This window comes from Chiloscyllium punctatum, chromosome 2 (genome assembly GCF_047496795.1).
Source record: "Chiloscyllium punctatum isolate Juve2018m chromosome 2, sChiPun1.3, whole genome shotgun sequence".
Classification (NCBI taxonomy): Eukaryota; Metazoa; Chordata; class Chondrichthyes; order Orectolobiformes; family Hemiscylliidae; genus Chiloscyllium; species Chiloscyllium punctatum.
Genome location: NC_092740.1, coordinates 18,597,830 through 18,623,410, shown reverse-complemented (window position 1 = coordinate 18,623,410; position 25,581 = coordinate 18,597,830). Strand labels below are relative to the sequence as shown.

The following is a 25,581-nucleotide window of genomic DNA, read 5'->3' as shown; positions in this document are numbered from 1 at the left end:
ACCTGTTATCGGTGAGGATTACGTCTACTGTTGCTAAAAGAATGTGTTGGTTATGTTGTTACTAAAATGTACTAAGCAGAGGGAATTCCTGTGAATATGTTTACAAAAGACATTTCTAGCTGTTGGTTCTATCAATAAATCAATCCAGTCTCCGGTTCAAGTCCATTTGTCAGTATAAATGTCTCACTGTGCCTGCCTGCTTTGCCTTCTTGCTTGATACTTATCTGACTACCCTGACAAACATAGAAACATAGAAAATAGGCGCAGGAGTAGGCCATTCAGCCCTTCGAGCTTGCTACACCATTCAATATGATCATGGTTGATCAGCTAACTCAGTCTGCTGTTTCCACTTTCTCCCCTCCCCTTTCATCCCTTTAGCCCTAGAACTTTATCGAACCAAATTGGATATCCTAACGTAATGAGAGTCCTGGTTTTTGTTTTAAATAAGAGCATAAGAACCAGGAGCAGGAGTAGGCCATCTGGCTCATCGAGCCTGCTCCGCCATTCAATAAGATCATGGCTGATCTTTTCCTAGACTCAGCTCCACTTACCCACCCTCTCACCGTAACCCTTAATTCCTTTACTGTTCAAAAATATATCAATCTTTGCCTTAAAAATGAGGTAGGCTCAACTGGGCAGGGAATTCCACAGATTCACAACCTGATGGGTGAAGAGGTTCCTCCTCAACTCAGTCCAAAGACTGCTGCACCTTGTTTTGAGGCTGTGCCCCCTAGTTCTAGTTTCACCGTCCAGTGGAAATAACCTCCCTGCTTCTTTCTTATCTATTCCCTTCATAATTTTATATGTGTCTATAAGATCCTCCCTCATTCTTCTAAATTCCAGTGAGTGTAGTTCCAGTCTACTCAAGCTCTCCTCATAAGCAACCTTCTCAACTCTGGAGATGATCAAGTGAACATCCTCTGGACCCCCTCCAGCACAGTACATTTTTCTCAAGTAAGGAGACCAAAACTGTACACAGTACTCCAGGTGTGGCCTCACCAGCCCCCCTATACAGCTGCAGCATGAACTCTCATTACAGGATGTGGGTGCCACTGGCTGGGCCAGCATTTATTGCTCGTCCCCGGTTGCCATGGAGAAGCTAATGGTGAGCTGCCTTCTTGCACTGCTGCAATTTGTGTTATGTAAGCACACCTACAATGCTGTGAGGGAGAGAGTTTCAGGATTTTGACACAGCAACACTAAAGGAATGGTGATATGTTTGCAAGTTAGGATGGCACATAATTCAGAGGGGAACTTGCATGTATGTGCTGCCCTTTCTCTTCTAGACATTAGATGTTGTAGGCTTGGAAGGTGCCAGTGAAGGAGCTGTTGTCATGTATCTTGTAGATAGTCCACATTGCTTCTACTGTCAGTGGTGGAGAGACTGAATGGTGATGGTGGTGGATGGGGTGGCAGTCAAAAGGATTACTTTGTCCTGGATGGTGTGGAGCTTCTTGACTGTTGTTGGAGATGTTGTCATCAGACAAGTGGAGAGTTTTCCATCACGTTCCTGACTTGTGCCTTTTAGATGGTGGACAGGCTGTTGGGAGTCAGAAGGTGAATTACTCGCCGCAGTATTACTGGTCTATGACCTGCTCTTGTAGCCACAATATTTGTATGGCTAGTCCAATTCAGTTTCTAGTCAATGGTAATGTCAGGAATAGTGGGCGATTCAACGTTGACCATGCCATTGAATGTCAAGGTTCTAGATTAGAGTGGTGCTGGAAAAGCACAGCAGTTCAGGCAGCATCCGAGGAGCAGGAAAATCAACGTTTCGGGCAAAAGCTTTTCATCAGGAATAGGCTTTTGCCCAAAACATCGATTTTCCTGCTCCTCAGATGCTGCCTGACCGGCTGTGTTTTTCCAGCACCACTCTAATCTAGACTCTGGTTTCCAGCATCGGCAGTCCTTGTTTTTACCTCATTGAATGTCAAGGGTGATCGTAAGGATTTCTCTCTTATTGGAGATCGTTTTTACTTGGCCTGTGTGATATGAATTTTAATTATCACTTGTCAGCCCAAGTCTGGATATTGCTGGTCTTGCTGCATATTGATACAAAATCCCAGCATTTGTTTACCTCTGGACTTTACTATTCGAGTGTTTTACTAGTTGGCCTCTCTAAACCTGAGCTCACCCAAAGCTCAACTGCCTCTATCCTCACTAAAACCTGTTATACCTGATATATATTTGCTCTTTTTAAAAAGATAATTTCACCCATCTTAAGCTAACCCTGCATACCCTCATTCCCTCTGGCATTGTAACATCTTCTGTTGACCTCCCTCCACCTCTGTAACATCCTGTCTAGCCCGGCAACATCCCATGATCTCTGTGTACCTCCAATTCTGGATACATGCACCTTCCTGATTAGTGAGTTTTGAGAAGATTTGTAGGTCAGGTTGAGATTCTGGATGTAGGTTTGCTCGCTGAGCTGGAGGGTTCATTTCCAGACGTTTCGTCACCATACTAGGTAACATCTTCAATGAGCCTCCAGATCCGGAGACTGACTGAAGATGTTACCTAGTAGGGTGACAAAACATCTGAAAATGAACCTTCCAGCTCAGCGAGCAAGCCTACATCCAGAACCTTCCTGATTTTCCTTCACTCCTCTGTTACCAGTCAGCCTTCAACTGGAAGGTCTAGAATTCCCTCCCTAAGCTTTGCCACCTCTCTCTTTTTTAAATCACCCCTTAAAACCTAGAGTAGTGACCGAGCCTTCTTCCACACACCTTAAAATCTTATGATGCAGTTTACGCTCATGTTCCCATAATTCATTTCTCTTTTGGTAGACAACTTACTAAATGAAAGATGTGATATAAAAGCAACTTATTTTCTCTTCCCCTTTGGCAGAGATCTGATTCCCTCAGCCATTACCTATCCCTCATCAACGTCATCCTCTTGCAATACTAGATTATCAGATTATTATCACATTCTTGTATTTGAATTGTTTTGTGAGTTTGCTGTGTATAAATTGGTTGCCAAGTTTCTTATGTTACAAATCATGACTCCTCTGAGGTATGTCATTCATGTGAAAGTATTCAATAAGCTAAATTACCTACTCCTGTCCTTAGTTCTTATATTCTTGTGTATTCTTAAGAACATGGAAGGTGTGATTATAAACCCAAATAGTTTTATTTAGCTCTGTCCCAAGTTTAGGGGGTCTTTAACGAATATTCCCTCAAGTCGGATCAATTGCAGGTAGAAGATCCTTTATCCCAATATCCAAAAACTGAAAAGATCTGAAATATGAAGGATTTTTTTTGTGAAGTTTTTTTCTCATTAACAAGGTTGTTTGATATGCAAACAGTTAACCCAACTCCACAACCATTTGATGCGTGTCACTCAGATGCAATGTGGGGGCCTGGGATTTCTCTGTGAAGGCCCCCAAGTCGACACCCACTGGATGCGTGTCACTCAGATGTGATTTGGGGGGCGTGGCCAAGCACTTTCTGACTTAGAAGTCTGCTCCTCCGGTAAGATTTTTAAAAAATTTCACCATTAAACTGTCACTTATTCTGAAAACCGAAAAACTCCAAATTCCAAGAGTCAGCTTGTCCTGAGCATTTCGGTAAAGGATTGTCTCCCTGTATAGGCTTATTGGATGGCGATGGGGTTGATTGGTGTGGGTGTCCCAGAGATGTCTGCCCTGTGGCCCAACAGTTCAACTCCCCCTCCCACTCTGCCAAGGACATGCAGGTTCTGGGCCTCTTCCACCACCAATCCCTCACCACCAGACGCCTGGAGGAAGAACGCCTCATCTTCTGCCTCAGAACACTTCAACCCCAGGGCATCAATGTGGATTTCCTCAGTTTCGTCATTTCCCCTTTCCCCCAACTCACCCCAGCTCCAACCTTCCAGCTCAGCACCGCCCTCATGACCTGCCTATCTTCCTTTCCTCCTATCCACTCCACCCTCCTCTCTGACCTATCATTTCCATCCCCACCCTCATTCACCTATTGTACTCTATGCTACTTTCTCCCCACCCCCACCCCCCTCTCATTTATCTCTCCACTCTGCAGGTACCCTGTCTCTATTCCTGATGAAGGGCTTTTGCCCGAAACGTCAATTTTCCTGCTCCTTGGATGCTGCCTGAACTGCTGTGCTTTTCCAGCACCACTCTACTCTAGACTCTGGTTTCCAGCATCTACAGTCCTTATTTTTGCCGATGGGAAATGCAGGGTATACAGGGGTATTGGTGGGTCTGGTAGGACGCTCTTCAGAGGATTGGGGTGGGCTCAGTGGGCCTGCTTCCATACTATAGGCATTCTATGAAGACAAACCTTGGTTACTGGACCTTACCATTTGGCTCATCTCTCCCTTCTCAGTTTGTTTCATTAATTACTATATATTGCATAGCCCAGTCTTTAACCCTGAGGTTTGTTTGACCTTTGTTTATTTGTTATATACATAAATGATCTGGATGTGAATGTACAAGGCATGATTAGTAAGTTTGCAGATGATACAAAATTAGGAGGTAATGTTGATAGTGAGGAAGCTTATCAAAAATTAGGAGATTTTGATCAAATGGGTAAGTGGACTGAGGATTAGCAAATGTCATTCATTACAGATAAGTGTGGGGGGGGTTTCATTTTGGAAAGTCAAACCGAGGTAGGACTTGGAAAGTAAATGGTAAGGCCTGAGGAGTGTTGTGGAACAGGGGTACCTAGGAATACAAGTACATAGTTCTTTGAAAGCAGTGTCACAGGTAGACAATGGGATGAAGAAGGCATTTCATCGGTCAAGACATTGAGTGTAGGAGTTGGGGTGTTATGTTGCAGTTATATAAATCATTGGTGAGGCCGCACTTGGAGTATTGTATACAGTTTTGGTCACCTTGTGACTGGAAAGATTACGCAGACCCCTTGGCATCATGGTAGCCCAGAAACCTACCAACACACTTAAACAGTGACTAATGAACCTAAAGGATCCATTAGATACCACCAGCAAAACTAACATCATTTGCAAGATACCATTGCAAAAGCTGTAAAAAAAACACTACATTCGACAAACTAGCAGGAAACTAGCCACCAGGATAAATGAACACCAACTGGCCACCAAAAGACACGACCCACTCTTATTAGTTTCCATACAGACAGACAAAGAAGGACATCACTTTGGGGCAACACACACGTCCTAGGACAGGTGAAACAAAGACACGCATGAGAATACTTAGAGGCATGGCATTCTAATCAGAATTCCATCAATAAACACATCGATTTAGATCCAGTCTACCTTCCCTTGAAAAAAGGAACTGGCAATGACATCACACACCTTAAGAAACCAAGACCTATAAATAGAGAGGTGGGACATGCCACCAGCACTTCACCAGAGACTCTCACTGATGATGTTACCCAGTCATGGTGATGAAACATCTGAAAACAAACCTTCAAGCTCAGCGAACTGACTTACAGATTTATCATCAGCCTGAGCTACAAATCTGCTCAAACATTGCTGATAGGAAAGACATGATTAAACTGGAAAGAGTGCAAAGAAGATTTACGAAGATGTTGCCAGGCCTATAACTCAGGGAGACGTTAGCCAGGATAGGAATTTATTCCTTGGAATGTAGGAGAATGAAGGGTGACCTTATTGAGGTCTATAAAACCATGAGAGGGAGAGATAGGATGAATACATGTAGCCTTTTTCCAGGAATAGGGAATTGAAAATTACAGGGCATAGGTTCAAGGTGCGAGGGGGAAAGATTTAAGAAGGACCTGAGGGGCAACTTCTTCATGCAGAGAGTGGCGTGTATAAGGAACAGGTTGCCAGAGAAAGTGGTTGAGTAGAAAGTGAGGACTGCAGATGCTGGGGATCAAGAGTCGAGAGTGTGGTGCTGGAAAAGGACAGCAGATCAGGCAGCATCCGAGGAGCAGGAAAGTCGACATTTCAGGCTGGGAGCCTCGGGGGTGGAGAGATAAATGGGAGTGGTGTGGGACTGGAGGTAAGGTAGCTGAGAGTGTGATAGGTGGATGGAGGTGGGGTTAAAGGTGATAGGTCAGAGAGGAGGGTGGAGTATATAGGTGGAAGGGAAGATTGTCAGCTTCCTCAGTTCCCCTCCCCCCACCTTACCCCAGTTCCAATCTTACAGCTCAGCCCTGTCCTCATGACCTGTCCCACTGTCAATCTTCCTTCCCACCTATCCACTCCACCCTCCTCTCTGACCTATCACCTTTACCCCCACCTCCATCCACCTATTGCACTCTCAACTACCTTCCCCACCCCCCACCTCTTCCCCACCCCCCACCTCTTCCCCAGCCCCAACCCCCTCCCATTTTTCTCTCCACTCTGGAGGTACCCTGCCTTCATTCCTGATGAAGGGCTTTTGCCCGAAACGTCGATTCTCCTGCTCCTCGGATGCTGCCTGACCTGCTGTGCTTTTCCAGCACCACTCTAATCTTGACTCTAATCTCCAGCATCTGGAGTGCCCACTTTCACTGAGGAAAGTGGTTGAGGTGGGTAAAATAACAACATTTAAAAAACATTTGGATAGGTACATGGTTGGGAAGGGTTTAGAGGGATATAGACCAAATGCGGGCAATTGGAACGACCTGAATGGGCGCATTGGACAGCATGGACCCGTTTGCGCTGAAGGGCCAAATGCTGTGTTAATCTATGACTCTAGGTTACTATTTCATTGCTATTTTTATGCAGACTGACTAAATGCAAGGCTCTTTGAACTGTAGGACACATGGGGTAAATTGACGGAAGTATGTCACACCTCTTTGTTGAATTTGTGATTTAATTAGGAGCTAAGCATTTAAGTCATTTATCAGCAAGAATGTCAACATGGCTCTGTGACTTGGCCTCTCCTGGAAATGTTGAATCAGCTAAATAAGTACATTTGGAATCTTTCCAGTGTCTGAAGGTGAAGGTCAAATATTTAATCAGCTTTCTAAAAAAAAGCAGGCATCAAGGCTGAAGAATCAAGTCAGCTCTCCCAATTGACACTCACATTTCCCACCAGAAGTACAACAATATGTACATTTATATAGCAACTTGAATATAATAAGGTGTCCCAAGGCACTTCACAGGGACTTTGCAGAACAAAATCTGGTACCAATGAGATTCTAAGACAGAGGACTGGAAGATTGGCTGGAAAAGTAGGTCTGAAGGTGGGCTTAAAACGGCAAAGGTGGGACAGAGAGAGTTGAAGAGTTTGGAGCCTCTTTAAGTAGAACCACCATTGTTGGACTGAGCATAATCAAATGGTCCACTTCCTGCAAGTTCCCTTTCTTTGTCACTGTTCCTTCAATGTCACTGGGTCAAACTCCTAGAACTCTCTTCCTAACATTATTATGGGTGACCCTATGTCAAATGAACTGTAGAATGAAGCCCACTAGGACTTTCTCCAAAGCAACTAGTGAAAGTCAATATATATTACATCAGCCAGCAATGCCAATATCATGTGAACCAATAAAAATAATTAATCCATGTTCTTTCTTTTTGAAAAAGGTGAAAATCTTAAGGTCTTCAATTTTCTTTGGTTATTTCAATACCTTGAACCTAATCTTGACTTGACCCATTACTATTATTGAATTCTTTCCCTAATGGCATTTTGGAGGTAGCTACACCAAATGGATTGCAGCAGTTCAAGAAGTTAAATCACACAACACCAGGTTATAGTCCAACAGGTTTATTTGGAAGCACTAGCTCTCGGAGCGCTGCACCTTCATCAGGTAGCTGTAAGAAGGAAGCTCACCACTACCTTCCCAAGGGCAGATGAGGATGGGAACTAAACACTAGTCCAGCAGCGACACCTACAGCCAGTGAGTTAATATAAATGGTAGGAGTTAGTGGTGTGCAGAGGTCACAATGGGTTGTGCAACTGTTGAAGATTGAAGAGATGAGAAGACATGGAGGGATTTGAAAACCGACATGATATATTTACAATCCAAGAATTGATTCGCCAGGAGCAAGTATAGGTCAGTGAACACTGGGAACAGATGAAAGGGAATCTATTAGGTTGTGTGTAGCAGAGTATCTCTGGGGGAGCTGGCAGGTAGGAAGGATAATGGAGCAGTGGTGATGGCTCTGTACTGTAATCCAAAGATTACAAGTTCAAATCCCATCAGCAGCTAGTGGAATTTAAGGGGAGGTAATGGTGTTATCACTGGACTATTAATCTGTAGGGACCTGGGTTCAAATCCAGGCATGGCAGATGGTGGAATTTGAATTCAATAAAAATCTGCAATTAAGAGTCTAATGATGACCATGAAATCATTGTGATAAAGCTCCATTGGGTTCACTAATGTCTTTTAGGGAAGTAATCTGCTATCCTTACTTGGCCTGGCCTACATATGATTCCAGACTTGCACCAAAGTGGTCAACTGTCAAGATGGGAAATGAATGTTGGCCAAGCCACTCATATTCAGTTAACAAAATCTGGGATGTAAAGACTCCGTGATGGTGACTATGAAGCTATCATTAATTGTGTTTTATTATTTAATACAATCTGGTTTGCGATTGTCTTTCGGGAAGAAAGCTGCCATCCTTACCCGGTCCAGCCAGTATGTGTCTCCAGACCCACAGCCAATGTTGTTGACTTTCGAATGCCCTGTGCAACGACCCCGAGCAAGCCACTCAGTTTTAGGGCAACTTGAACCAGGCAATAAATGCAGCCTAGCCAGTGACACTCCTGACCCTTGAAAGAATAAAGAACAACAATACCTAGTTTTCGGAGGGTAACCAAGAGAGGTCGCCTCATACATTGGAGTAGATAGTCAAAGGTAACAAGGGTGTGACTGAGGGATTCTGGGAGAAGCTTGGGAATGAGTGATGTTGGGATTTGGAATTTGATGGTGCAGAAGTGTATTCAGTTGCCCATCCCAAGGTCCAGATATAACAGTAACGTTACATTGCTTTCATTTAAGTCATGTTTTGCTCTAGTATCATTCCACACCATTTTTTTGCTTAAAGCCAGCATGTATGTGCTCCTACTCTTGGCCTACCTCCTGCCCCAGTAGGGTTGTTCGTCCTCACCAGCCTGAGACCACTTTCTTCAGACAACTCTCCATTGGTTATATTTTATCAGGGAATGTTGAAGGGGCAGCTTTGAATTTCTAACCAAAGTTTGCCAGAAGTGGATGGGCTTGTAAAAGTTTGATTTTGATTTGAATTGATTTATTGCAGTCACACGTACCTAAGAAAAGTTTTGGTTTGCAAGCAGTAAAGGCAGATAATAGCATACAAGGACAAACAGATCATAACATGGTTAAACAGAGAGAGGAATTCAAGGTTACAGCTGCACAGGAGACGCACAAAGCAGGATCAACGTTGTTTGAAGTTGGAGGGTCCATTCATCAGTTGAATAACAGCAGGGAAGAAGCTGTTCTTGAACCTATTGGTGCATGTGTTCAAGGTCTGTATCTGAAGGGGATGGAAGAGGTTATAACCGGGGTGGGAAGGATCTTTGGTGATGTTGGTAGCCTTTCTGCAGCAATGAGAAATGTAAATAGAGGTCATGGATGGGAGGTTGGCTTCCGTAATGGTCTGGGCTATGCACACCACCTTCTGTAGTTTCTTACAGTCCTGGGCAGTGCAGTTACTGTACCAGGCCATTATGCACCCAGATGGAATGCTTTCAAAAGTGCATCTGTAAACGTTGGTGAGGGTCCTCAATCCCTAATAATAAAGAAAGAATTCAAGGATTGTGTTCAACTTCAGATATTGCTTTTTGTTTGAATTTAACAAAGTGTGTACAGTGAATGTCTCTTCCATTTCTAGCTCATGGTTGCACAGTTACTGAAACAGTGGGGACAAGAAGGCTTCTTGAAACATGTCGACAGGTAAACATTACAGCAAAACATTTTTCCCTTTCTCTCTGTCACTCTCCAATTCAGGGGATATGGAGCAGTGAATTATCCTGAAGCTTTATCACAGAATGTTATGTCGCATTAGGAAGCCATTTGGCCCATCATATCTCTACCAGCTCTTTAGATAAGCATCATTATATGGTGCCAATCTCCTGCCTTTTCCCCAAACCCTTATACATTATTTCCTATCCAACTAAGCACCCAGAGCCACTCTGGATGTCTCAATTGAACCTGTCTCCACCACATTTCCAGGCACTGCGTTCCTCCACTATTTTTGCACATCACTTTCCAGCCATGCTTTCTCCTTGTTCCTTTTACAAGCAGGTACAATTTCTCCTCACCAACTCAATCCAGCCCCGCTCGTGATTTGGAAAACCTCTGTCGAATCTCCTCTTGGGCTTCTTCTCTCCAGGGAGAACAGTCCCGACTTCTTCAGTCTATCCCCACCACTGAAGTTTCTCATTCCTGAAACAATTCTCATAAATTGTTTCTGCACTCTCTCCAGCATGTTCACATCCTTCCTATAATATGATACCTATTACATAAGTTCAACATCACCTCCCTGCTGTTGTATGCCGCTATTAATAATTATATTTGATTGAACTTTCTTCCAGATTATCAAGCAAAAATTGCTTGTTTTGGAGCAGCTAAAGATTTTAAGAGTGGAATTGATTGAGATTTCCAAAATCATTAATAGTTTTGATACAGTCAATAAAGAGAAAGCCTGTTACAGATGGATTTGTAATCAGAGCATGATACAGATTAAAGCCAACCTATATAAATGTGGTGGTGTAGTGCTAATGCCACTGCACTAGTAATCTAGAACCTCAGGTTAATGTTCCCATGAGATAGGTTTGTATCCCATCAAATGGAGAGGTGATGGCATAGTGATATTATTGCTGGACTGTTACTACAGAGACCCAGGTAATGTTTCCTGGGTTCTGTATTAGATTAGATTAGATTACTTACAGTGGAAGCAGGCCCTTCGGCCCAACAAGTCCACACCGCCCCGCCGAAGCACAACCCACCCATACCCCTACATCTACCCCTTACCTAACACTACGGGCAATTTAGCATAGCCAATTCACCTGGCCTGCACATCTTTGGACTGTGGGAGGAAACCGGAGCACCTGGAGGAAACCCACGCAGACACGGGGAGAACGTGCAAACTCCACACAGTCAGTCGCCTGAGGCGGGAATTGAACCCAGGTCTCTAGCGCTGTGAGGCAGCGAATCCTGCTATGGACAGATGGTGGAATTTGCATCCAATAAAAATCTGAAAATCCAGTCTCATGATGACCACGAATAGGTTGTCGGGGAAAAAAACATTTTTGTTCGGTATTGCCCTTTAGGGAGGGAAATCTACCATCCTTACCTGGTCTGACCGACAGGTGACTGCAATCCCACAGCAATGTGGTTGATGCTTTACTACCCTCAGAAATGGACAGACAGGCCACTCAGTCCCAAGATATTTTGGCATGAAATGCACATGTTGGCCTCATGTGCAAGTCACAGAAAATGGGGGAGATACTAAATGAATATTTTGCATCAGTATTTACTGTGGAAAAGGAGATGGAAGATATAGACTGTAGGGAAATAGATGGTGCCATCTTGCAAAATGCTGAGATTACAGAGGAGGAAGTGCTGGATGTCTTGAAACAGTTAAAGGTGGATACATCCCCAGGACCTGGTCAGGTGTACCCAAGAACTCAGTGGGAAGCTAGAGAAGTGATTGCTGGGCCTCTTGCTTAGATATTTGTATCATCGATAGTCACAGGTGAGGTGCCGGAAGACTGGAGGTTGGCAAATGTGGTGCCACTGTTTAAGAAGGGCGGTAAGGACAAGCCAAGGAACTATAGACCGGTGAGCCTGACCTCAGTGGTGGGCAAGTTGTTGGAGGGAATCCTGAGGGATAGGATGTACATGCATTTGGAAAGACAAGGACTGATTAGGGATAGTCAACATGGCTTTGTGCGTGGGAAATCATGTCTCACAAACTTGATTGAGCTTTTTGAAGAAGTAATAAAGACGATTGATGAGAGCAAAGCAGTAGATGTGACCTATAGGGACTTCAGTAAAGTATTCGACAAGGTTCCCCTTGGGAGACTGATTAGCAATGTCAGATCTCATGGAATACAGGGAGAACTAGCCATTTGGATACAGAACTGGCTCAAAGATAGAAGACAAAGGGTGGTGGTGGAGGGTTGTTTTTCAGACTGGAGGCCTGTGACCTGTGGAGTGCCACAAGGATAGGTGCTGCGACCTCTACATTTTTGTCCTTTACATAAATGATTTGGATGTGAGCATAAGAGGTACAGTTAGTAAGTTTGCAGATGACACCAAAATTGAAGATGTAGTGGACAGCAAAGAGGGTTACCTCAGATTACAACAGGATCTGGACCAGATGGGCCATGGGCTGAGAAGTGGCAGATGGAGTTTAATTCAGGTAAATGTGAGGTGCTGCATTTTGGGAAAGCAAATCTTAGCAGGACTAATACACTTAATGGTAAGGTCCTAGGGAGTGTTGCTGAACAAAGAGACCTTGGAGTGCAGGTTCATAGCTCCTTGAAAATGGAGGCGCAGGTAGATAGGATAGTGAAGAAGGTGTTTGGTATGTTTTCCTTTATAGGTCAGAGTATTGAGTACAGGAGTTGGGAGGTCATGTTGCGGCTGTACAGGACATTGATTAGGCCACTGTTGGAATATTCCATGCAATTCTGGTCTCCTTCCTATTGGAAAGATGTTGTCAAACTTGAAAGGGTTCAGAAAAGATTTACAAGGATGTTGCCAGGGTTGGAGTGTTTGAGCTACAGGGAGAGGCTGAACAGGCTGGGGCTGTTTTCCCTGGAGAGTTGGAGGCTGAGGGGTAACCTTATAGAGGTCTACAAAATTATGAGGGACAAATAGGCAAAGTCTTTTCCCTGGGATCTTGGAGTCCAGAACTAGAGGGCATAGGCTTAGGGTGAGAGGGGAAAGATACAAAAGAGACCTAAGGGGCAACCTTTTCACGCAGAGGGTGGTATGTGTATGGAATGAGCTGCCAGAGGATGTGGTGGGGGCTGGTACAATTGCAGCATTTAAGAAGCATTTGGATGGGTACATGAATAGGAAGGGTTGAGAGGGATATGGGTCGGGTGCTGGCAGGTGGGACTAGATTGGGTTGGGATATCTGGTCGGCATGGACGGGTTGGACCGAAGGGTCTGTTTCGATGCTGTACATCTCTATGACTCTAAAAGCCAGAAGAGCTGAATGAAGTACTCTGTGGTTGAGGAGTCACTACTTTAATGGAAATGGAGATAGTCTTCATTGGAAATGATTATTAAAACAAGACATCCCAAATATGGCTTGACCAGTGTGCTGCAGCAACAAGAGAAAATTAAAATGAATTGCAAACGTGAGAAGAGGAAATAACATTTCTGCACAGTGAGTGGTTGGGGTGTGGAGTGCACTGACTGGAAATGTGGTGGAGGTGCATTCAATTGAGGCATTAGGGAGGGACATTGAATACTTGCCTCTTTTCAAATAATGTGCAAGGATCATGGAGCAAAGGCAGGAGAATGGAACTGAGTCAGAATGCTTGCTCGAGAGCCAGGATGGAGGTGATGGGCTAAATAGCCAGCGTTTTTGTTATTCGGTGAACCTGCCAAACCCACTTCATCGGAATTTTCCAAACCTGAGAATTCTTCCATCTAGAAGCTGAAGAGTAGTAGATGTACGGAAACTCCCTTCTTTACCGCACTGTGGGTACATCTACGCTACATGGACAGAATCAGACAGCACAGCAACAGACCCTTCGGTCCTTTTTGCCCATGCTGACCAGAATTCCCAAATCAGACTAGTCCCATTTGCCTGCATTTGGCTCATCACTAACTATTTCCTTTTCATGTTCAAGAAGGCAGCTCACCACCACTTTCTCATGGGCAACTAGGGGCAGGCAATGATTGCTGACTGAGCTCAGATTCCATGAAAGAATATACTTTTAAAAGCTGCCTCTCATAAGATCCCCTCTGAGCTACTCACCGTCCAGCCTTGAACTGTATCATTCACTGAGGCTGGGTCAAATCCTGGAACTGTAGGGTATCTGAACACCCTTGTTACTGAAGAACCTCACCGTCCCATGTTGCTGGTGCGGCAAAAGCCCGAACGCAAAATTACTCACCGACAGAGAGCTGTTACTATGGTGAGGACCATGGAATCTGGTTGGTGAGGTCTGAGGTAAGGCTCCTTCAGCAGCTAATAATCTTGCTTTAAAGAAGAGAACTTGCTTTTGCACCCTTCTCCTGAACTAAGAGATTGGTTAAGGGAAAGATTATGTGTATTCATTAGCAGAGGGATTGAATTCAAGAGTCGTGAAGTGATGTTGCAGCTGTACAGGACTTTGGTTAGGCCACAGTTGGAGTACTGTGTGCAGTTCTGGTCGCCTCACTTTAGGAAAGATGTGGAAGCTTTGGAGAGGGTGCAGAGAAGATTTACCAGGATGTTGCCTGGAATGGAGAGTAGGTCGTACAAGGATAGGTTGAGAGTTCTCGGCCTTTTCTCGTTGGAACGGCGAAGGATGAGGGGTGACTTGATAGAGGTTTATGTTCCTGAGTGAATACTGACGAAAAGTATTCATTCAGCGCCTCCCCAATCTCTTCAGCCTCCACACGCAACTTCCCATTACTATCCTTGATTGGACCTATTCCTTCCCTAGTCATTCTTTTATTCCTAACATACCTATAGAAAGCCTTAGGGTTTTCCCTAATCCTACCAACTAAGGACCTTTCATGTCCCCTCCTTGCTGCTCTTAGCTCTCTCTTCAGGTCCTTCCGGGCTACCTTATAACTCTCAATTGCCCCTATTGAACCTTCACGCCTCATCTTTACAAAGGCCGCCCTCTTCCGTTTAACAAGGGATTCCAACTCCTTATTAAACCACGGCTCCCTCACACGACCCTTTCCTCCCTGCCTGATAGGTACGTACTTATCAAGGACACTCAATAGTTGCTCCTTGAACAAGTTCCACATATCAATTACGCTCTTGCCTTGGAATCTACTTTTCCAATCCACACATCCTAAGTCATGCCTCAACGCATCATAATTTCCCTGCCCCCAGCTATAACTCTTGCCCTGTAGTACACACTTATCCCTCTCCATCACGAGAGTAAAAATCACCGAATTGTGGTCACTGTCCCCAAAGTGCTCACCTACCTCTAGTTCTAATACCTGGCCTGGTTCGTTACCCAGAACCAAATCCAGTATGGCCTCACCTCTTGTAGGCTTATCTACATATTGTGTCAGGAAACTCTCCTGCACACATTGCACAAACACTGACCCATCTAACGAACTTGAGCTATAGCTTTCCCAATCAATATCAGGAAAGTTAAAGTCTCCCATAACAATCACCCTATTACTGTCGCTCTTCTCCTGAATCATCTTCACAATCCTTTCTTCAACGATTCTAGGACTATTAGGAGGCCTGTAAAAGACTCCTAACAGGGTGACCTCACCTCTCCTATTCCTGTTGTCGATATAAATACTGAGGCACGAATAAGTAGAATGGATGGCTTTGAGATATGTAGAGAAGAGGTGTTGGAAATTCTGGCAAGGGTGAAAATAGATAAGTCCCCTGGGCCTGATGGTATTTATCCTAGGATTCTCTGGGAAGCAAGGGAGGAGATTGCAGAGCCATTGGCCTTGATTTTTGTGTCCTCTTTGTCGACAGGAGTAGTGCCAGAGGACTGGAGGCTAGCAAACGTGGTTCCCTTGTTCAAGAAGGGGAGTAGGGATAATCCTAGTAACTATAGGCCAGTGAATCTCACTTCTGTTGTGGGCAAAGTCTTAGAGAGAATTGTAAGGGATAGGATTTATGCACATCTGGATAAGAGTGATGTGATCAAGGATAGTCAGCATGGTTTTGTGAAGGGCAGGTCGTGCCTCACAAACCTTATTGAATTCTTTGAGAAGGTGACTAAGGAGGTAGATGAGGGGAAAGCGGTAGATGTGGTATATATGGATTTTAGTAAGGCGTTTGATAAGGTCCCCCATGGTAGGCTACTGCAGAAAATACAGAGATATGGCATTGAAGGTGAGTTGGAGGTTTGGATTAGGAATTGGCTCTCTGGAAGAAGACAGAGGGTAGTAGTTGATGGCAAAGGTTTATCTTGGAGTGCCGTCACTAGCGGTGTTCCGCAAGGATCTGTTTTGGGACCATTGCTGTTTGTCATTTTTATAAATGACCTGGAGGAAGGGTTAGAAGGTTGGGTGAGCAAGTTTGCGGATGATACGAAAGTCGGAGGAGTTGTAGACAGTGAGGAAGGATATGGCAGGTTACAGCGGGATATAGAGAAGCTGCAGAGCTGGGCAGAAAGGTGGCAAATGGAGTTCAATGTAGCTAAGTGTGAAGTGATTCACTTTGGTAAGAGTAATAAAAAGATGGATTACTGGGCTAATGGTAGACTACTTGGTAGTGTGGAAGAGCAGAGGGATCTTGGTGTCCATGTACACAGATCTCTGAAAGTTGCCACCCAGGTAAATAGTGCAGTGAAGAAGGCATATGGCGTACTGGCTTTTATTGGTAGAGGAGTTGAGTTCCGGAGTCCTGAGGTCATGCTGCAGTTGTATAAGACTCTGGTGCGGCCGCATCTGGAATATTGTGTGCAGTTTTGGTCCCCATACTATAGGAAGGATGTGGAGGCACTGGAACGGGTGCAGAGGAAGTTTACCAGGATGTTGCCTGGTATGGTAGGAAAATCCTATGAGGAAAGGCTGAGGCACTTGGGGTTGTTTTCATTGGAGAAAAGAAGGTTTAGGGGTGATTTGATAGAGGTGTACAAGATGATTAGGGGGTTAGATCGGGTTGACAGTGAGAACCTTTTTCCACGTATGGAGTCAGCTATTACAAGGGGGCATAGCTTTAAATTAAGGGGGGGTAGATATAGGACTGATGTTAGGGGTAGGTTCTTCACTCAGCGAGTCGTAAGTTCATGGAATGCCCTGCCAGTAGCAGTAGTGGACTCTCCCTCTTTATGGGTATTTAAGCGGGCATTGGATAGGTATATGCAGGATAGTGGCTTAGTGTAGGTTAGGGGTGCTTTGATCGGCGCAACATCGAGGGCCGAAGGGCCTGTACTGCGCTGTAATGTTCTATGTTCTATGTTCTATGTTCTATGATCAGAGGAATAGATAGAGTAGACAGTCAGAAACTTTTTCCCCGGGTACAACAGAGTGTTACAAGGGGACATAAATTTAAGGTGAAGGGTGGAAGGTATAGGGGAGATGTCAGGGGTGGGTTCTTTACCCAGAGAGTGGTGGGGGCATGGAATGCGCTGCCCGTGGGAGTGGTAGAGTCAGAATCATTGGCGACCTTTAAGCGGCATTTGGATAGGTACATGGATGGGTGCTTAATCTAGGTTAGAAGTTCGGCACAACATCGTGGGCCGAAGGGCCTGTTCTGTGCTGTATTGTTCTATGTTCTATGTGTTGGGACTTATTATTGGAGGGTGTCACGCCTGTTTGACAAAGTGCCGCTCAGGAGGTTGCTGAACAAGATAAGGGCCCATGGTGTCAGAGGCAAGGTACCAGCATGGATAGAAGCCTGGCTGTCTGACAGAAAGCAGAGAGTGGGGATAAAAGGGTCCTTCTCAGGATGTCAGCCAGTGACAAGTGGTGTTTCGCAACACTCTGTGTTGGGACCACAACTTTTCACTTTATACATTAACGATCTAGATGAAGGAACTGAGGGCATTCTGGTTAAATTTGCAGATGATACAAAGATAGGTAGAGGGACAGGTAGCATTGAGGAGGCAGGGAGGCTGCAGAAGGATTTGGACAGGTTAGGAGAGTGGGCAAAGAAGTGACAGATGGAATAAAACGTGGGAAATTGTGAAGTCATGCACTTTGATTGGAGGAATAGCGGTGTGGAGTATTTTCTAAATGGGGAGAAAATTCAGAAGTCTGAAGTGCAAAGAGACTTGGACATCCTAATCCAGGATTCTCTCAAGGTAAGCCTCAGGCGACTCTCTGTGTGGAGTTTGCACATTCTCCCCGTGTCTGCGTGGGTTTCCTCCGGGTGCTCCAGTTTCCTCCCACAGTCCAAAGATGTGCAGGTCAGGTGAATTGGCCATGCTAAATTGCCCGTAGTGTTAGGTAAGGGGTAGGGATATGGGTGGGTTGCGCTTCGGCGGGTCGGTGTGGACTTGTTGGGCCAAAGGGCCTGTTTCCACACTGTAAGTAATATAATCTAAACTTACAGGTTTACCTTGAGTGAGTAGTTAGGAACGTAAATGCAATGAAGGCATTTATTTTGAGAGGACTTAAATACAAAAACAGGGGATGTACTTCTGAGGCTCAATAAGGCTATGGTCAGATCACATTTGGAGTGTTGTATACAGTTTTTGGCCCCAAATCTCAGGAAGGATGTACTGGCCCTAGAGCATGTTCAGAGAAAGTTCACAAGAATGGTCCCAGGAATGAAAAGCTTAATGTACGAGGAACGTTTGAGGACACTGGGTCTATACTGGATGGAGTTTAGAAGGATGGGGGGATCTAATAGAAACTTACAGAATACTGAATGGCCTGGGCAGAGTGGATGTTGGGAAGATGTTTCCATTGGTAAGAGAGATTAGGGCACAGGCTTAAAGTAAAGGGAAGACCTTTTAGAACAGAGATAACTGGAAACTTCTTCAGCCAGAGAGTGGTGAATCTATGGAATTCACTGCCATAGAAGGCTGTGGAGGCCAGGTTATTGAGTATATTTAAGACAGAGATAGATTCTTGATTGCCAAGGTGATCAAGGGTTACGGGGAGAAATTAGGAGAATTGGATAAAGAAATTTATCCACGATTGAATGATGGAGCAGACTCGATGGGCAGAATGGCCTAATTTCTGCTCCTATGTCTCATGGTCTTATGGTCTGTCTGCAGGAGTCACTGTATAAGTGAGCAGGTGGGAGAAGTGGGTGGCTTTTCTGCAGGGTAAAACCTGAACCAGTTGCCCCACCCTGAGGAAATACACACAGGATGGACATCTAGAGACAGCCTTGATTTTTCTACCGTTTGCACTACCTTGCTTTTGCTCTCATTCTCTCACAGTCCCTCAACCACCATCTCGTGCTTTCTCTCCTTCCAGACTGTTTCCCTTCTCTCTCCTATCTTCTCTTTTGCATTCTCTCTCTTTGTTCACTTGCTTTCTCTGTCTCTCTCTCTCTCTTTCTCTCTCAAACGCAACCGTTCTCTCTATCTAGGTGGCTGTCTTTTTCTCTCTGTGTTTCTCTCTTTCCATTTCTCTCTGTCTCACTCTTTCTCTCTCTCGCTCTTTCTCCTTCTCTGTCTCTCTCTCTCTCCCTCTGTGTCTTTCTCTATCAATTTCTCTCTCTCTGCATCTTTTTTCTCCTCTCTCTCTCTGTCAGTATGTGTCTTTCTCTGTCAATCTCTCTCTCTCTCTTTCTCTATCACTCTCTCTCTGAATATATGTCTGGCTCTCTCTTTTTCTCATTTTTGTTTTCAGCGTTGTGTACTCAGGAGATGAATGCTGGCTCATCATAAAGCCAAGAAACATGACCATCCTGATGTGTAACTAGACATTGTTGAATAATCAGGTGCCTACATTGGACAGTGAGGCAAGTGGATTGCCACTGATGATAAATTAAAGTAGGGCTGTTGTCTGGAGACACATCTAATTTTAAGCTGTCTGAGACCTATATTAGAGACAAAAAAAACTGCAAATGCTGGAATCTAAAGTAGACACACAGGAGGCTGGAAGAACACAGCAAACCAGGCAGCATCAGGAGGGGGAGAAGTCAACATTTCAGGTATAACCCTTCTTCTGGTCCAAAATATACACTCTTTCTTTATTCATTCATGAGACATGGGCGTCGCTGGCTGGGCCCATCCCTAGTTGCCCTTGAGATGGTGGTAGCGAGCTGCCTTCTCAAACTAAGGAGGGAATTGCAGATTTTTGAGCCAATGGCAATGAAGAAACCGTGATATATTTCCAAGGTAGGATGATGAGTGGCTTGGAGGGGAACTTGCAGGTGTTGGTGCTCCCATGTATCTGCCGCCCTTGTCCTTCCGGATGGAAGTGAATGTGAATTTGAAAGATGTGGTCAGAACATTTTTAAGAGCATGATATTTAGGAGATAAGATTCATAAGGTTCTTTTTTTGCTCATGCCCTGGGTGAAACCCAGTCCAGATTGACTGGGGTGAAATTAGACTTGGAGAATAATGAGGATTTCAGATTGGTTATAGTGTAGGAGAAGGCCATTCAGCCTATGTCTCTATGCTAGCCCTCTGAACGGTCAGTCCACCTGGAGGCATTCGATCAACCTCTCCGCACAGCCCTGCACAGTCTTCCTTTGCAGATAGTCATCCAAATCTCCAGAGAAGATCTCGATTGAACCTGCCTCCAACAGAATGTCAGACAGTGTGTTCTGATCCTAACCACTCGCTGTTGCTACTTTTGCCAATTTCCTTCAATCCTGCTTTCAGATGCCTGGCAAGCTTTTCTTCCACTCCACCTGATTCCTTCAGCATTTCAATCTCTCTGTCTTTATTCCACTCTGTCCCTATCCCTCTCTCTCTTGCTATGCCCCTCTTTCACTATCCCTCTCTCTCCCCATTTCTCTTTCCCAATCTTTCTCTGTCTCTTTAACGCTGTCCCTCTCTCTCTCTGTTCCATCTCACTCCCACTGTGTGTCTCTCTATCTCTCTGTCCCTCTCTCTGTCCGATCTCTCTCTGTCTCATCTCTCTCTGTCCCTCTCTCTCACTGTCCCATCTCTCTCTCTGTCTGTCCCACCTCTCTGTCTGTCCCTCTCTCTCTGTCCGCTCTCTCTCTCTCTCTCTCTCTCTCTATGAGTCAGGTTTATCCCAAGTCCTGGTGTGTATGAGCCCCAGCAGAAAATCCCTTCTTATTTGGTGCAAATTGTCAATTGCATTCAAGATCACAGACGGAATAGTCAACCTGAGATTTATTCAAAATCATTGCAACCAGAATTATGCATTGTTTTAAAAGACTTGAATGGGGGCGGCACAGTGGCGCAGTGTGGGGTGGACTGTGACTCGGTGGTTAGCACTGCATGGGTTTCCTCTGGGTGCTCCGGTTTCCTCCCACAATCCAAAGATGTGCGGGTCAGATGTATTGGCCATGCTAAATTGCCAAGTCAAGGGTAAATATGAGGTGTTAGTATTGTTAAAGAAAGAGACACACTGTGAAAGCTTTCCATTCTGCAATCCTCAGGACAGATGCAAGAATGCCAAATTTTAAAAGGAGCAACAAATCAGACTCCATGAAGATAATGAGTGGTTGGCATTATCCAGTCTTATTGGTTGGGCATTGCTGTGGAGAATGCACCGGGAAATACTTTCTCCACACGCTTCTGTTCAAAAGGAAAAACAGATGCAAATCCTCAGACATGTTCCTTTATCTTGAGAGCACATGAATTGATGTTGCTTCTAGCAAAGGAAGAACTGAACAGCAAATGCCAACAGGTTTTGAATTTCTTCTTTTCCGTTCAATTTATGACAGGGTGGTGCAGTTCTACAAAACGCAGCGAGACGCCATGCATAAGTCTGCGGAAAGATGGCTTAAAGGTAATGCTGGCAAATTAAACTGTCATTGTTTTAAAAAAATGGAATGAACATTAACACAGCTCCTTGTAGCATAGAGGAAATGGTTCACCAAGTATAGTCAGCATAAAATTCAGGGTTAGATCCAAACAAACGGTGTAATCTTTTTAAACTGGACCTATTACCCAGTAACCGCTGGATGAGCAAAGGCTAACCTACTCACTGGAGTTTAAAAGGATGAGAGGTGATCCTCAGTGGAAAAAGAGATGTGTGGGTTGGGTGGGAAATGCAGGGTTACAAGGAGGGGTCTGGGTGGGATGATCTTCAGAGGGGTGGTGTGGACTTAATTGGCCAAATGGCCTGCTTCCACACTATAAGGATTGTATGATTCCATGAAACATATCGAATTCTTAAAGGGCTTATCAGGGTAAATGCTTCTCTAAGAGGGTTGTGAGTTTTTGGGACTCCTTGCCAACAGAGAGCTGTGGGAACAGAGTCATAGGTGGGGACGGCACAGTGGCGCAGTGTGGGGTGGACTGTGACTCGGTGATTAGCACTGCTGCCTCACAACGCCAGGGACCAGGTTCAATTCCAGCCTCGGGCGACTGGCTGTGAGAAGTTTGCACATTCTTCTCGTGTCTGCAAGGGTTTCCTCTGGGTGCTCCGGTTTCCTCCCACAATCCAAAGATGTGCAGGTCAGGTGTATTGGCCATGCTAAATTGCCAAGTCAAGGGTAAATATAGGGTCGGCAATGGGTCTGGGTGGGTTACTCATCAGAGGGTCAGTGTGGACTTGTTGGGCCAAAGGGCCTGAAGGGAATCTAATCTAATCTAGTCATAGAGCATCGAAATAGGCCATTTGGCCCATCATGTCTAGACTGATCACCAAATACCAAATTAGTATATTTAAAGCTGAGATAGTTAGATTCTAGATCTTTCAGGGAATCAAGAGTTCCAGGGAAAAGGCAGGAAAGTGAATGTGAGAAGTGATGGAGTAGCCATCATCCCATTGAATGGCAGAGCAGGCTCAAAGGGGCCAAATGGCCTAATCCCATTCCTATTTCTTATGGTCCTCCCATTTGCAGAAGTGGGAAGGGGCACATCCCTCACTTAGAGGAGAACCAACGCTCCAATGTTAATTAAACTGCTGACATTTGATGGGTATCTCCATGAACTGAAATTTATAATTAAGTGTTTCAGATGTCAGTGAACTTCTGTCCATTCAGTGCCTGCTGTGTTAGAGAAAGACTGAATGTTCCACGTACCAGTGGACACTATGTGATCCCACTCCAGGGAAACGCAGATGGGAGCATTGGAACAAAAGAGAGGCCATAGGACATAGGAACAGCAGTAGACCATTCAGCCCATCGAGTCTGTTCTGCCATTCAATGAGATCATGGCTGATCTGTTCATCCTCAACCCCACTTTTCCTCCACTTCCAACCATCACCCTTGATTTCCTTCCTGATTGAAAATCGATCTCAACCTCAAATATACTTAATGTCCCAACCTCGGCAGCCCTCAGTGGGCAAGAAGTCAATGGATTCACACCCCTTCTGAGAGAAAAAATTTCTCCTCATCTCTGTCTTAGATGTGTGAACTCGGTTGTAAGTCTGTGAAACTCTGTTGCAAAGAGTTGTCAAGGCTGGGTCATTAAAAATAATCAAGGTGGAGATAGATTTTGAATCAGGAAAGCCAACAAAAGGTTGTGAGGAAAAGACAGGAAAGTGGAGTTGCGAATTATTAGATCAGCCATGATCTTATTGTATAGTGGGGCAGACTCGATGGACTGAAAGGCCTACTTCTTCTCCGACATCTCATGGTTTTGTGGTCTCACGTAATCATTCATGTAAGTGGAGAATTGAGGGGATTAGAAAGCGAATCACACTGATGGTCAGTCAGCATGCTGAGTTTGAAAGGTCCAGTTATTAATAGGAGCAAACCACTGCAGATGCTGGAATCTATACTGAAAACAAAAAGGTGCTGGAGATTCTCTGTCACCATATCCTCTCTCCCCTCCCCCCACTCCAGTGGGGACTGTCTATTCTTTCCAGTTTGGCAGTTAGACACACCAGTGTTCTGCCATTCCAATCACTTCATCTGACCTATTAACATTCTGTCTCCACCAGTACTCCAACCCTTACTCCTACTAAAGCATAAATGCTGCCCCCTCCACACTTTCCATCAGTTCTATAACGAGTTCTAATGGGATTTATAACCATCTAGAAAAGAATAATCTGATCAGGGACAGTCAGCATGGTTTTGTGAAGGGTAGGTCGTGCCTAACGAATCTCATTGAGCTTTTTGACAGTGACCAAACAGGTAGATGAGAATAAACCAGTTGATGTGGTGTATATGGATTTCCGCAAGGCATTTGATAAGGTTCCCCACAGTAGGGGAATGGGGAGGAATGGGATTGTGGGAGACATAGCAGTTTGGATCAGTAATTGGCTTGCTGAAAGAAAACAGAGGGTTGTAGTTGATGGAACATGTTTATCTTGGTGTCCAGTTACTAGTGGCGTACCGCAAGGGTCAGTGTTGGGTCCACTGCTGTTCGTCATTTTTATAAATAACCTGGATGAGGGCTTAGAAGGGTGGGTTAGTAAATTTGCGGACGACACTAAGGTCGGTGGAGTTGTGGACAGTGACGAAGGATGTAGTAGGTTGCAGAGAGACATAGATAGGATGCAGAGCTGGGCTGAGAGGTGGCAAATGGAGTTTAATGTGGACAAGTTTGAGATGATACACTTTGGACGGAGTAATCGGAATGCAAAGTACTAGGCTAATGGTAAGATTCTTGGGAGTGCAGATGAGCAGAGAGATCTCGGTGTCCAGGTACACAGATCCCTGAAAGTTGCCACCCAGATTGACAGAGTTGTTAAGAAGGCATACAGTGTTTTGGCCTTTATTAATAGAGAGATTGAGTTCCGGAACCAGGAGGTTATGCTGCAGCTGTACAAAGCTCTGGTACAGCCACACTTGGAGTATTGTGGACAGTTCTGGTCACCGCATTATAAGAAGGATGTGGAAGCTTTGGAAAGGAGGAGATTTACTAGGATGTTGCCTGGTATGGAAGGAATGTTTTCCGAGGAAAGGCTGAGGGCCTTGAGGCGGTTCTTGTTATAGAGAAGAAGGTTGAGAGGTGACTTAATAGAGACATATAAGATAATCAGAGGGTTAGATAGGGTTGACAGGGAGAGCCTTTTTCCAAGTATGGGGACAGCAAACACGAGGGGACACAACTTTAAAGTGAGGGGAGATAGGTATAAGACAGATGTCAGAAGTAGTTTCTTTACTCAGAGAGTAGTAAGGGTATGGAATGCTTTGCCTGCAACAGTAGTAGATTCACCAAGTTAAAGTGCATTTAAGTCGTCATTGGACAGGCATATGGACGTACATGGAATAGTGTAGTTGGTATGACAGGGCGGCGCAACATCGAGGGCCGAAGGGCCTGTACTGCGCTGTTATGTTCTATGTATGTTGAGAGTCATCTTGACTCTGTCACTCTCCATGGATGTTGCCTGTGATTTCCAGCTTTTTTTTGTTCTCAGATCCGATTGCTTGACCTGTCTCATCGTCAGACTAAATTCCGAAGAAAACTCTCATCTCAACTATTATCTCTCTCTTCTCCCCCATTTAAAGATAATTATAAATTCATAATTTTGTCCCATGTTTCCCCTGGTTGGGGAATGTGGAGCATTCGGGCACATCTCAGGATAAGAGGTTGATCATTTAGAAATTTGGGTGAGGAGAAATGTCTTCTTTCAAAACCTTCGAAACCTTTGAAGTTCTCTACCAGTGGATGTTCCATTGTTGAATACTAGGAAGACCGGCATTGATTTCCAGTCTGTCCGAGAATCCAAAGCTAGAGCGAGTGGGTGGGAAAATGGAGTCGAAATCCAAGATCATCAATTAGCATACTAAATGGGAAAACAGGCTCAACATTTGCTCTTATTTCTTGTCTTCCTGTGAAGACATGACTAAAGATTCCCCTCTCTATAGAACAAGAATGATTTTCTCAACACATTGTTCCATATCTACTCATTTATCCTCTTCAGTGATTGAAGAGGCGAACCATGCAAATCACACTTTTTTCTGTCTTCATAGAATCCCTACAGTGTGTAAACAGGCCATTTGGCCCAACAAGTCCACACTGACTCTCTGAAGAGTATCCCACCCAGACCCACTCCCCTCCCCTCCCCTATTACTCTATATTTCCTCTGACTAGT

At 44.7% G+C, this 25,581-nt stretch overlaps 1 protein-coding gene across 2 annotated transcripts in view; it reads left to right on the top strand.

The window, feature by feature from the left end:
- Window positions 1–25,581, top strand: part of aadat (aminoadipate aminotransferase) — an 87,164-nt gene that overhangs the window by 53,958 nt on the left and 7,625 nt on the right. For both annotated transcript variants that reach the window (XM_072594554.1, XM_072594555.1), the window contains exons 11-12: window positions 9,721–9,782; window positions 21,314–21,378. In XM_072594554.1, the coding sequence (XP_072450655.1) occupies window positions 9,721–9,782; window positions 21,314–21,378 (127 nt within the window). The remainder of the gene's footprint in view (window positions 1–9,720; window positions 9,783–21,313; window positions 21,379–25,581) is intronic.